Source organism: Triplophysa rosa, unplaced genomic scaffold, assembly GCF_024868665.1.
Source record: "Triplophysa rosa unplaced genomic scaffold, Trosa_1v2 scaffold62_ERROPOS2744091, whole genome shotgun sequence".
Taxonomy (NCBI): domain Eukaryota; kingdom Metazoa; phylum Chordata; class Actinopteri; order Cypriniformes; family Nemacheilidae; genus Triplophysa; species Triplophysa rosa.
This window is the reverse complement of record NW_026634644.1, coordinates 94,141-107,515: the sequence shown is the minus strand read 5'-3', so window position 1 is coordinate 107,515 and position 13,375 is coordinate 94,141. Positions and strand designations below refer to the sequence as shown.

Here is a 13,375-nt window from a genome sequence, read left to right as displayed (position 1 = left end):
AGTGACCTATTTGTCAAGTATGGAGACCCATACCCGAAATGTGACCTCTGCACAACCCATCCAGAGAGTAGTGAACACACGCACGGCAAGTGGTGAACACACTTACACCCGTACAACCTTCTGGTCACGAGTCCGACTCTCTAACCATTAGGCCACGACTGCCCTGACTTCTTGGCTGCACTGCTTGATGTATAATCTTGCTGATCAGTTAAATTTAAATAGTAATCATGTATTTTTATAATTTTCCTGGTTATATATATAGTTTTATTTCTATACATTTTTGTTGTCACATTACTGCTTTTGTGCTAAAATGGAATAAAACATATTTCTTTACCTTTTCCTTTGTCTCTGTTTAGGGCTAATGTGTTTTTTTCCCTGTAAAGCTGCTTTGCAACAATGCAAAATTGTGAAAGGTATTAATATGTACAAATATAATGAATGTTCCATGACATTTAATGATGTGACTAGAAGGAAATAAAAGTATTACTTGATTTACATGTCTTACTTATTGTTTTTATACGGTAAAACGGAATTAGAAAATGATAAAATCCATAAAAAACTAAATTAATGAATTAATAAAAATACCTAAATTAAAACCCCTCCTGTTTTCTGATAAAGAAAGGGTTCTTTATAGCACCACTGAGGTTCTATATAGCACTTTTCAAGGCAGGGTTCTTTATGGAACCTTATGAAAAGGGTTCTGCTATTGTTACAAGCTGAAGAACCCTTTTTTGGTACTATTTAGAACCATTTTTCTTAAGAGTGTACTTTAATGCTCTGTGACCCCTAGTACGTTATTTCCAGTGCAAGAACACAGTGAATTACTGTAGATTTCACATAGTACTTGTTTGTTGTGACTTTCTACAGGACAGTACTGGTTACTGTGACTTTGTATAGCACATTCCTCTTTAATGTGATTTTCACAATATTTTGACCAGTATTGTAATCTCTCATGGAATATACAGTAATTCACTGTGACCCCTAATACAGTTATTTCCAGTGCATGAACACAGTGAATTACTGTAGATTTCACATGTATTTTTTACAGTGTAGTACATCACAATTAACACATGAAGCATACATTCAGGGCTAAGTGACAAGTTCAGTGGCTCAGTGGTAAGAGCATGGCGTTAACAACGGCAAGGTTGTGGGTTCGATCCCAGGGGATTGCACATACTTAGAAACAAATGTATAGGATAATGCAATGTAAGTTGCTTTGGATAAAAGCGTCTGCCAAATGCGTAAATGTTTGGTCAAGTTAGCATTGTAGCTCTACAAATAAAGGCACTTTAACAACACAGCAGCTGTATCGCTACATGACATACCAGAACCAGTTACACTGAAGCATCCATATGTCTCCAATACTGCATTATTTTATAAAAGATCCTACGCAATGTGATCAGGTTTATTTATATCTGGTGTGGGTATCAAAATCTTCCCGTTAGATTATGAATCCCCTGTTAAGAACACTGGACTCAGCAACCTCCGAACTATTGATGGTTATGGCAAAGAATTCGTCCAATGTTAACACATTAACGCAAAGCTCTTGGCCGTCTACATACATAAGACGATATATAATGTGCCTGCTGGCTGGACTTTAATGTCATCATCCCAGTAGATGTCGCTGTCCAACTTCTTATGGTGAGAAACAAAGTTGTTTTTTACGGTCTAGATTAAAAACGTTTTGGTTACGGATGTAACCTCAGTTCCCTTTCTGTCGGTCTCTCGACGTTGTGTCGAACCGACAGAATGGGGTTTGTCTTGAGAACCTATCATCTTCTGAGTATTTAGAAAAGGCCAATGAAAATTGGCGAATGAAATTTGCATGCCGGACTCCTCCCCGGATGTCCGGGTATAAGAGGGAAGCCGGCGTGCTCATTCATTCACCTTTTGTTCTTCAGAGCCTACTCATCTGATGAGCTTCTCTACGATCTTTGGTGATCATTTTGCTGCTGGAATCTTCGACGTGGTACAGCGGACGGTCCCTTCCTGAAGTGACTCTCCCCTGGGCGTCTCGGCAGTTACGGAGGTGTTCGAGCAAATTTCCTTTTCTAAAAGAGCAAATTTCTCCAGCGTGGCATGTCCCGCTGTTCTCATGGGTGCAACACACTCATCGAGGAGGGGGACGGACACGATGCCTGCTTCCAGTACGCTGGGGCAGACGTTGTGGATATGTCCTGCCCGCACTGCAGGCAGTGATGATTCAGACGTTGCGTCACGGGTGGCTGTGTTCCCACGGGACTCAGCCACCACCTCGTTTGCTCCCCGTTCCGTGGCGGCAGGACTACGGCCCTGCCATCCGCTACGGCAAGCAGCGAGGGTGATATGAGGATTACTGTGAGCGATAATCCGCCAGCCACCATTCACACCTTGTCTCGCTCGTCTGACCGTTCCCCAGGAGACTGTCCGCCATCTTATTCCTCAATCACGTATTCGGACACGATGCATGATGATGAGATGTCTCTTGCAGCATCGGGGGGTGACGTACTGCCATCCGACTCCGACGATTCCTCGGGCTCCCTCCCTCGGGGGGTCGAGCCCAGGAAGAAGCGGACGTCAAAATGTCAGCCATGCTTTCTCGGGCCGCCGCGAGTGTTGGGTTGCAGTGCCCTCACTGCCTCTCCCGGCGCTCGCGGCTGGCTACATGGCGCCTAGGGTTTGAGCGCGGCTCCAAGCTGCGCCCGCCCCCAGTGCCGTGTTTACCGGAAGTGCATGAGGAACTTAGTGCATGAGGAACCCCCTTTCTGGCACGTTTCACGTCAAACAAAGTTCTGTCACCCTCTCTTCCCTCGAGGTTGAGACAGCTGGAGGATACGTTGTTGTCCCCCAGGTGGAGTATGCCGCCGCGGTGCACTCGTGCCCGTAGGAGGCAGCCACCTGGGGGGCTCGACCTAGACTCCCGTCCAAAGCATGTGGGGTCTCGGCATCTCTGGTGTCGAGAGCTTACATTGCGGCGGACCAAGCTGCCTCCTCTCTCCACGCTATGGCTCCTGCCAGGCCAGGGCGTTGAGAGAGCTCCACGAGGGTAAGACCGACCCAGCGCTTATGCAGGAACTCCGTGCCGCCACCGACCTCGTTCTACGGACGACCAAGGTGACCACGCGGGCCCTGGGTCGGACGATGTCCACACTTGTGGTCCATGAGAAACTCCTCTGGCCGATCCTTGCGTAGATGAGTAACGCCGTGAAGGTCCGCTTTCTCGACGCACCCGTCTCGCAAGGGGGGGGGCTGGTTGGTGTTACTGTCGAGCCGCAGTGGCTCTGCTCACCCCCCGCCCGTTGGGGGGCGCGAGATCCCCTCCCCCGGAGGGTTCTCGACAGTAAAGAAGCAGTCCTCCGTGCCACGACTTGGCCGCCTCGGCCGTTGAGTCCCGTGCACTGTCTGCTTCCCAGCAGCCCTGGTCCTCTTCGACACCCTCCAGCTCTGGCGTCCCCCACTCAGGCGGCCCCCCCTGGAGGAGACAGCGAAGAGGAGACCATCGCCCCATCAGCAGCCGCTGCAACACAACGTTTCGTTCCCTCCATCAGGGAACCGAGGTTACATCCGTAACCAAGACGTTCCCTGATCGAGGGAACGAGATGTTGTGTCGAGCCGACATATGGGGTTCGCTCTTGAGAACCTATCAACTTCTGACTAGTTTAGAAAAGGCCAATGAAATTGGCGAATGAAATTTGCATGTCGGACTCCGCCCTCGGATATCCGGGTATAAAAGGGAGACGGCGTGCTGCATTCATTCACCTTTTGGTCTGAGGAGCTGAGCATCCCTCGACCGCTGCGGCGGGCGGCCAGCGTTGTGGCAAGAAGGACACAACGTCTCATTCCCTCCATCAGGGAACTGAGGTTACATCCGTAACCAAGACGTTCCCTTTCTGTCGGTCTCTCGATGTTGTGTCGAGCCGACAGATGGGGTTCCTATGGAAAACGCCACAGTGCTGTGCCGCATCACAATCACTAGCGGAGCGACGCTGACTTGCCTGGGCGAGTCAGACATGAGCGCTAGCACGAAATTGTAACCGTCCAGTGGAGAGGTAGGGGGTCCCAGAGCTTTTTGAAGAAAAGGTGGGAATCCCCTGCCATCGGCCGTCACTGGCGTAGGCCTCGATTCTCTAACAGTGAGAAGCCGCCCGGCACCGTAATGGCCACTGGGTAAGCATTATTCCCCCCTGGGGGAAAAACGCTACAGAGGCCACAACCTACTATAGGGAGTTGTTGTCAAGAGCATTAGCTCCGAGAACCAAGTCCGGTTGATACGGCGCAACTAGTACCACTTGATGCTCCTCTTCCCTGGCCTTGCACAAGACCTGTGCAATCAGGCTCACTCGGGGGAAAGCATACTTCCGCTTGCCCCGCGGCCTGCTGTGCGCTAGGGTATCCGTGCCGAGGGGTCCCTCGGTCAGGGAGTACCCAAGAGGGCAATGGGAGCAGTCTGGGGAGAGAACACCTACACCGGGCGGAACTGCTCCCATATGAGCCGGACTGCGCGGGAATGGAGTCGCCACTCTCCACGAGGCGTCGACTGATGAGAGAGCGCATCGGCTGTCTAGTTCAGGTCGCCTGGGATATGTGTGGCTCGCAGGGAGCTGATCACCTGCTGACTCCACAGGAGGAGGCGTCAGGCGAGTCGTGTTAACTGCCGTGAGCGAATGCCACGCTGTCTATTGATATACGCCACAGCAGTTGTGCTGTCCGACCGGACCAGCACGCGCTTGCCCTGCACGAGAGGCTGCAGCCTCTTCAGTTCAAGTAGCACAGCCAACAACTCTAGGCAGTTGATATGCCAGCACAGGCAGGGGCCCGTCCACCGCCTCAACACTGCGTGCCCGATGCACACGGCACCCCAACCCCAGGGGGTTAGGGTGCGTCGGCAGAGAGTCGTGATGACCATATGCCTGCTGCCGGTGTGCCACGCTCTCCAGGGAACACGACTCTGTAGCCAGTGTTGGAGCGGTTGCATGTGCATCAACCTGAGGGGGACCACCCCCACTGAGGATGCCATGTACCCAGGAGCATCTGAAATTGTTTCAGGGGGACCGCTGACTGCCTGAAGTGTTTCAGGCAGTTCAACACTGACTGAGCGCGCTCTGAGTCAACCACGCTGTCATGGAGACAGAGTCGAGTTCCATACCGAGAAAGAGGATGCTCTGCATAGGGGAGAGCTTGCTCTTTTCTCGGTTGACCTGTGGTCCCAAACTATCTAGGTGCCGGAGCACTAGGTCCCTGTGTGTATACAACAGATCTCGCGAGTGTGCCCAGATGAGCCAGTCGTCGAGATAGTTTATTACCCGCACACCTCTCTCCCCGAGGGGAGTGAGGGCGGCTTCCACGATCTTCGTGAAGACTCGTGGGGACAGGGATAGATCGAAAGGGAGGACTCTGTACTGATATGCCCGCCCTCGAAAGCGAGACATGAAAGTAAGCGTCCTTCAGGTCGATTGCCATGAACCAATCTTGACATCTGGTAGATGCCAGGATGCGCTTCCGCGTGAGCATCCTGAACGGCAGCTTGAGTAGGTGCCTATTCAGGGTACACAGATCTAGCAACCCCCCTTTTTTTGGGAGAGATGAAGTACGGGCTGCAAAACCCGTTGAACATCTTGGCTAGAGGGACGAGCATGATCGCTTGCCAGAGGGGTGACGACCCTGGCCCGAAGCATGGGAGCATCCTAGCCTCTGACTGAGGTTGAGAGGATGCCCCGAACTTGAGCGGGCATCTGGTGAGTTAGATCGTGTAGCTGAGATGGATCGTATCCCGTAGCCACTGTGACGGTTTGGGGGCTCTAGTCAGGCTCCCAGGGTCCGAGACCGGGGCTAGGGGTACGATCTGCTTCATCGACCTATGGTGGTTCGATGGCTGGCAGTGTGGATTCCTTGCCGTGGGGAAGCCCCCGGGGAGGAGATTGGCTCTGCTGACTTACCTGCCTGGCGATAATGCAGCACAACGCACTGTCGACTGAGAGAAGACAGAACTTGTTTGACGTGAACGTGCCGGAAAGGGGGTGTTCCAGTTCTTACTAAGTTACTCATGCACTTCCGGTAAATACGGCACTGGGGGCGGGCGCGGCTTGGAGCCGCACTCAAACCCGAGGCACCATGTATCTTGCCACGAGCTCATGGCGGCCCGGGAAAGCATGGCTGACATTTTGACGTCTGCTTCTTCCTGGGCTCGACCCCCCGAGGGAGGGAGCTCCGAGGAATCGCCGGAGTCGGATGGCAGTACGTCACCCCCCGATGCTGCAAGGGGCATCTTATCATTATCACGCACCGTTTCTGAATACGTGGTTGAGGAACAAGACGGTGGGACCGTCTCCTGGGGAACGGTCAGACGAGCGAAATGAGGTGCGAACGGTCCGTGAGCCAGTGGCTGGTGGATTAACACTCACAGTAATCCTCATATCACCCTCGCTGCTTGCCGTAGCGGACGGCAGGGCCGTAGTCCTGCCGTCATGGAATGGGGAGCAGATGAGGTGGTGGCTGAGTCCCGTGGGAACACAGCCACCCATGACGCAACGTCTGAATCGTCAACCGCCCGCAGTGCGGGCTGGACGTATCCATAACGTCTGCCCCAGCGTACTGGAAGCAGATATCGTGTCCGTCCCCCTCCTCGATGAGTGTGTTGCACTCATGAGAACAGCGGGACATGCCACGCTGGAGAAATTTGCTCTTTTATAGAAAAAAATTCAAACACTTCTGGAACTGCCAAGACGCCCAGGGGAAGTCGCTGCAGGAAGGGACAGTCCGCTGCACCACGTCATAAGATTCCAGCAGTAATTCGGCATAGAGTGTGAAGTCTCGAAGTCGATCAGTGTCAAGGCTCCGAAGAACAAAAGGTGAATGAATGCAGCACACCGTCTCCCTTTTATACCCGGATATCTGGGGTCGGAGTCCGGCATGCAAATTTAATTCGCCAATTTCATTGGCCTTTTCTAAACTAGTCAGAAGTTGATAGGTTCTCAAGAGCGAACCCCATCTGTTGGCTCGACACAACGCTCGACACCCCTGTGAAATAATTTAGACACATCTCTTTGACATTATGCTGTTTTAAATTACATTAAAGTATTATAATGTCAGTTTAAAAGCTTTCAAGCTAACTCAGTAATGCCTAACTAATGGGATCAAGCGGCGAACCGGAAGTCTTAAGCATCAGCCCTACAGTATGTGCATACGCAAGGCATAATGGGTAATTTCGCACATTGCGAAAAAGGTGGATAGCCTCATGTTAGCTTTTTCCTTCTGCCGATTGTGTATAGGCTTTAAAAATAGCAAATATTTTGTTACTTTGTAAATATTATCTAGATACACAAAACGTGTAAGTATCATAAACCTTTGTTAATAACAGCTTATTTTTTTGCGATCCTCCAAAAGTCTATGGGGAAAATCCATAGGCTTTCGGTTAAGAGAACCAGTGCGGCGCTAACCTCTGTATTGGCTTACAAAGGTACGTCATCTCTGCACCACTTTATAATTGCACATTTTTTGTACAGTTCACAATAAGCCACCTTGTGAAATGGTTGTGAATTTACAAAATGTAAAGTCATAATTTAGTTTACCTGTCAATTTTCCATCCTTTCTTTTACAATTGGTACCATTTTTGTTACAGAAGCTCCCTATAATCTACTTTATCTGAAAAAAGAAAATCTGTCAAAATTTAGGTATCTCATGACATGATCCCTTTAATACCAAGTGTGCCACCAAAATCATTTGTTTTGGCTGAGGAGATATTCTTTGTTATTGGCTTGGTCTTGTGCTTACTGTTGCTCTGTTCTGGCTTTTACACACGGTTGCTATTTTTAGAAGCAGGACCTAATTTAACTTCTCAAAGCTGGATATTGTGTCTTGCAGTCCTTCAAATAGACATTGGATGTGGTCATGCTGTAAAGGCAGGTGGGGTGCAGGTGGACCATTAAACCCAGCGGGCCGACGAGCCTCTTAAAACAAATGAGTCCCATCTGCCGGTGGTAGGAAAGAGATGCATGAATTCCATTTGTTTTTCCGTGTATGTTGGTAACCCTCTGTGATTGATGCTGGTTTCACATCTGCACGATAAGCTGCATTACCAATGCACATTTCCAACACTCTGGGAGCTGCCTGACTTCTCATTTACAGCCAATAAGAGACACAGTGGACCGTGGGTCACCTCATTATTTGGGTTTTGCTGTGCTAAAAGCTTCTTCTGATGCCGGTACTGGAGGGGGGGGGGGTGATGTGGGTTGGACAATCAATACTGTGTTGGCAATCTTAAGTAAAAAAGTAATTGGTAACAGCTAAATACAAGATTCACAGCAGTAAGTGAAACAAAAGTATGTTTGAATAAATTTCTAACATTTCTCTCTTTTAGGAGTGTGATGCCCAAAGCTCTAGATGGCCAAATTGTAATGGAGAAGACACCCAGATATTTTGTCACCCCGGAGACCCCAGCTCGCATCCACGCCATGTCACGGGACATCAAGCTAATCGTGGTGGTGCGAGACCCAATCACCCGCGCCATTTCGGATTACACCCAGATCATCTCCAAGACCCCTGATATCCCCAGTTTTGAGAACCTGACGTTTAAGAACAGATCCACGGGTCAGATAGACTCTCTTTGGAGCCCGCTGTACATCGGACTATACGCCAAGCACTTGGAGCGTTGGTTGGCCTACTTTCCGCTCACCAAGATTCATTTCGTCCACGGCGAGAGGCTGATAAGCGACCCGGCTGGCGAACTGGGACGCGTGCAAGACTTTCTCGGTTTGCAAAGGATCATTAGAGACAAACACTTTTACTTTAACAAGACAAAGGGGTTTCCATGCCTCAAAAAGCCAGAGGGCAGTAGCAAACCCCACTGTTTGGGGCAAACCAAAGGAAGAACTCACCCTAAAATTGACCCAGAGGTCATTCTGAAACTTAGGGAATTTTACCAGCCGCATAATCTTAAGTTTTATCAAATGGCGGGCATGGACTTTGGATGGCAATGAGTGTTTCTAAGCATAAACACATATGTAAAACATATGCAGTTAACATTGACATTGCATCTTTACTCATGAAGTGTCTTCTGTGTTGGGTTCATACACAAGCTGATTGTCTAGATTGGACTAGAGTTTAACAGTAAGGAGGCTAGTGTTCATGGAACAGGAAAAATTATGAAGTGATGTCATTAGATTTCTTTGTAGTTGGCTCCATTAAATGAATCAATCATGTCTGTCTGGTACATAAAGCCTTGGGCACCGCAGGTCACAATATTCTTTTGTACCTTGACTTTGGTTGACAGTGACATTAATTTATTGTTGTAAGCAGCACTTTTCTGCTCTTGTCATTTTTTATGTTTTGATGTCTTTTTATGGCGGAGTCAAATGAAACCTTACACATATGAAAATGTCATCATTTAAAATAAACTGTGTAGCAGAAGCATAGCTTGTCATTGTTGCAGTCTTTATGTTAAACAGAAAAATTACATATTAAAAACAACTTATAATGGAGGTATTATAGCACATAGTATGTGGACGATCATATATATTTTTTGGTTTTCTTGCTGCATGAGAAAACTTTTTGTTTACAAAAAGTTCTTTGTTGTGGAAAAAGGTTCTTTAGACAATAAAAAAGTGCAGTATAAGGGCCATTGCCATATAAATCACAATTTATATTTAAAGTGGTTTTGATTTTTATTTGTATCTGGTTTTTGTTCAGACAACACAGAATGCACATCTTTCTTATAAAAATTCATCTAGTCTGAAATCTGGTTGAAAAGCAAATTGAGTAGCAGTAAATTGTAAAAACATTAAACCTTAAAGTGATAGTTCCCCCAAAATAAACATTCTGTTGAGTACTTTTGGGTAAACAATCACTTTAAATAAAACTTCAAAATATTTTATATCATTAAATAATGACATGACTTAATTAAAAATAATGGTGTTGTTCTATGACAAAAGAAATGTGTGGTACTATTAGCTAATATTGGCTAATAAAGAATATGGATTTGGGACTATAAAATATGGATTTTAAACGATCAACCCAACCCTTCCAAAGTGATAAACGCTGCAAAGCATATTTTGTGGAACGTTGTCTCAGGCGCCACCTTCTGGCAAAACAATAAAGTGCAGTAAATAAAGAGTGCACTATAAAGAAATGCTTATGGGGAAATATAATATCAGAGTATAAAAGTTTTTTTATTATATTGTACTGTTCGACAGGTTCTTTATTATATTCTACGGATCAATAAAAAAAATCTGGTACCTTTTCAACTCAAACCACATTTCATCCACAAAGCTAAAAGAAAACACTAAATAACCAACAAATCCAACAATTAGCCCACTTTTGAAGGAATACAAAATAATCGACAAATGAAATAAGTCATCAATATACAATATTGTTTAAAGGACTTTTTCATTATGTAACTGTACGCTGCTTGTACATTGCTGTAAAAAAAACATTTTAATCCTCCCAGTTTTATTGCACATAAACAATGTTAACACTTCATTTTGGCAGTACAAAGACTCATAGGCAGTTAATACGTTAATCAACACATTGATACACATGTATTTTCTGTAATTGACGTCAAATATACATAAATTAGGAAATTATGAAGAACTAATTTAGTTTTTCCATAGTATAAATGACACAGTACCACCCTTCTTAGTGTTCATAACACTTTGGAATTCTGTATTTCACATTCTTATTCTATTTTTTGCATGCTGCTAGCTTATTTAAAAATTAAATGAACTTTCTTTAATTTTAACTTGAACCTTACCAAATACATAGTGACACAGATCTATAAATTTTAATATTATTATGCTAACTGAACATAACCAAGCAAAATAAAGGAACACAAAAACTGTCCCCAAAATGGGAACATCAACATATCCCATATACTCTAGTTGATGTTTAATATTTGATTACTGTATATTTGTCTACTGAAAAAAATGGTGGTTAAAGAACCTTAGCAATGCATTTTTTTCTCAATATAACAGATAGAATTGGATGCATTTAAGATACCCTCAGGTTCACAGTAATGTTTCAATTTTCACATTTCACATTTTTATTGAATACACCATTTTGTCAGTCTAACAGTATGTGTATGTTTCTAATGTCATTTAAACAGTTACTTTCATATAAAATATATTACATTTGACTCTCTGGGGTTCAGAAAATCATTTAATTTATCCATCACAGTTTTAGCTTCAAAAACGTTTATATCAGCAGTTTCAGCACAATAACAACAAACTAAAACATACAGCAACACCTTCAAACAACAGAGGACATCAAACAGAACATTTTGCCAAATGGCAGAGTTATGAAATCTTAACGCATCGCCTTAAATGAATGCTTTGTCAAACTACTCTAGCGTGAGGCCGGTTTCAATCTACATGAAAGACACACGCACGCACGCACGCACGCACGCACGCACGCACGCACACACACACACACACACACAAAGTGAAAGTGATTAAGCTGTATGCTTTGTTTCTTCAAGTCTATTGGATTGGCCTTAACAGTATTCCTCTCCTTGTGGAGATGGCAGGTCATTGAGGTCTAGGAAGACTGAATTGGTGGACAATTTGCGTCCAGAACTGGACAGGTCCAGAAACTCCTCAGCTGAACTGGGCACAGAGCTGATGTACATGTCCCACACCTGCTCTGGAGATTCCAGGTCCAGCAACTTCTGCTTGATCTTCAGGTTTTTCTCGATGTTCTTTCTCTTGTGTTTGAACTCCATGATAGTCTTTGTGTATCTGTTTATGGTTGTTACAGAGGAGGCCATGCAGGCAGTGAATGAGCTCCAAGCCAAGCTAGAGAATAGACCATACATTAACAGGGCATCAGATAAGCACCAGTCTTTAGTTGCTTTTATGATTTAAACTATTTGTCATAAAGTCATCATTCAAAGAAACATTCCTCTATCACTACAACACTTTGAAACAATGTAATGATTTTGATTTTGCATGAACTTACATATAAGACCAGCTGTAGTCCCAGTTTTGTGGTTTCCAGTCCTCAGGACCCAGACTCACAGTTAGCTGGAATGCTGTTGTAAACATCATGTGTGCTACCATACCAAGAAGACCTGTAAACAAAATCAAAGTCTTTGACTACAGTTCCCTTTCTGTCGGTCTCTCGACTTTGTGGATATGTCCTGCCTGCACTGCTAGCGGTTGACGATTCAGACGTTGCGTTCATGAGTGGCTGTTTTCCCACGGGGCTCAGCCACCACCTCGTCCGTTTTCCCGTTCCGTGACGGCAGTGGCTACGGCCCTGCCGCCCGCTATGGCAAGCAGCGAGGGTGATATCGACAGTAGTTCTCGACAGTAAGGAAGCAGACAGAGGCTATCAAGCATATCCTCCCCTGCCGCGACTCGGCCGCCCTCGGCCGTCGAGTCCCATGCACCGTCTACTTCCCAGCAGCCCTGGTCCTCTTCGACGCCCTCCGGCTCCGGCGTCCCCCACTCAGGCGGCCCCCTGGAAGAAGACATCGAAGAAGAGACCACCACCCCTTCAGCACCCGCGGCGAAAGCAGAAGCGGCCCTCATGGGAAGACCACAGGGAGATCGAGAATACCATCGGGCCCGACCCCAGCCATTCCATCGCTGGGTGGTCGATCCGGGACGGTTCCTGCCCCATCCCAACAGCCCACTTTCTCAAGAAGAGTTTCCTCTCTCTCTCTGGGTGTTTATCACAGACGCTTTCACCCTCTACATGACGGTGTTCGGCAATTCGAAGTTGCGTCACGGCGAGACCCAATGTCGAGGACAATCAGCAGCCTTTAGCACTCTCAGTCGACGGTGCGTTGTACTACATCATCGCCAGGCAGCTAAGTCAGCAGAGCCGATCTCGGGGGCTTCCCCACGGTGAGGGATCCGTACTGCTAGCCATCGAACCACCCCCCGGGGGGACGATGAAGCTGATTGAACCCCTAGTCACCCTGTCTCAGTTCCTGGGATCCTGGCTATGGCTTCCCAGGCCGCCACGGTGGCTAGGGAAGATGATCCGTCTCGGCTACGCGATCGAGTTCGCCAGACGCCCGCCCAAGTTTTGGGGCATCCTCTCAACCTCAGTCAGAGGTAGGGATGCGCCTGTGCTTCCGGCCGAGGTCGCCACCCTTCTGGCGAAGGGAGCGATCGAGCCCGTCCCTTTCGCCGAGATGTCCAGCGGGTTTTGCAGCCCGTACTTCATTGTCCCCAAGAAATCCGCAAGAAAGTCCCCAAGGAACCTACAAGCACTCTCTGTGTCCACGGATTGCCTAGAATTCGGGCCTGAAGACTCTCACGTGATCCTGAGATCACGGCCTGGCTACGTGCCCAAGGTTCCCACCACTCCCTTCCGTTGATATGTTCCCTCCCTTCCGAGAACCTATCAACTACGGATGTAACCTCAGTTCCCTGATGGAGGGAATGAGACGTTGTGT

General features: G+C 47.2%; 2 protein-coding genes across 2 annotated transcripts; one reads left to right on the top strand and one right to left on the bottom strand.

Annotated features, from left to right (window-relative positions):
• The first annotated feature begins 8,214 nt into the window (after nt 1–8,214).
• On the top strand, nt 8,215–9,396 carry LOC130551089 (heparan sulfate glucosamine 3-O-sulfotransferase 3B1-like). The gene has a single exon (XM_057328646.1). It carries the CDS (start codon nt 8,343–8,345, stop codon nt 8,952–8,954), a length of 612 nt encoding a protein of 203 aa, XP_057184629.1. The 5' UTR covers nt 8,215–8,342; the 3' UTR covers nt 8,955–9,396.
• A 791-nt stretch (nt 9,397–10,187) lies between these two features.
• LOC130551091 (germ cell-specific gene 1-like protein) lies at nt 10,188–12,026 on the bottom strand. Its single transcript, XM_057328649.1, has 2 exons — nt 11,926–12,026; nt 10,188–11,762 (listed from the first exon to the last, which is right to left on the bottom strand). The coding sequence occupies exons 1-2, from the start codon at nt 12,024–12,026 to the stop codon at nt 11,462–11,464; spliced, it is 402 nt and encodes a 133-aa protein (XP_057184632.1). The 3' UTR covers nt 10,188–11,461.
• Between the last annotated feature and the right edge of the window lie 1,349 nt (nt 12,027–13,375).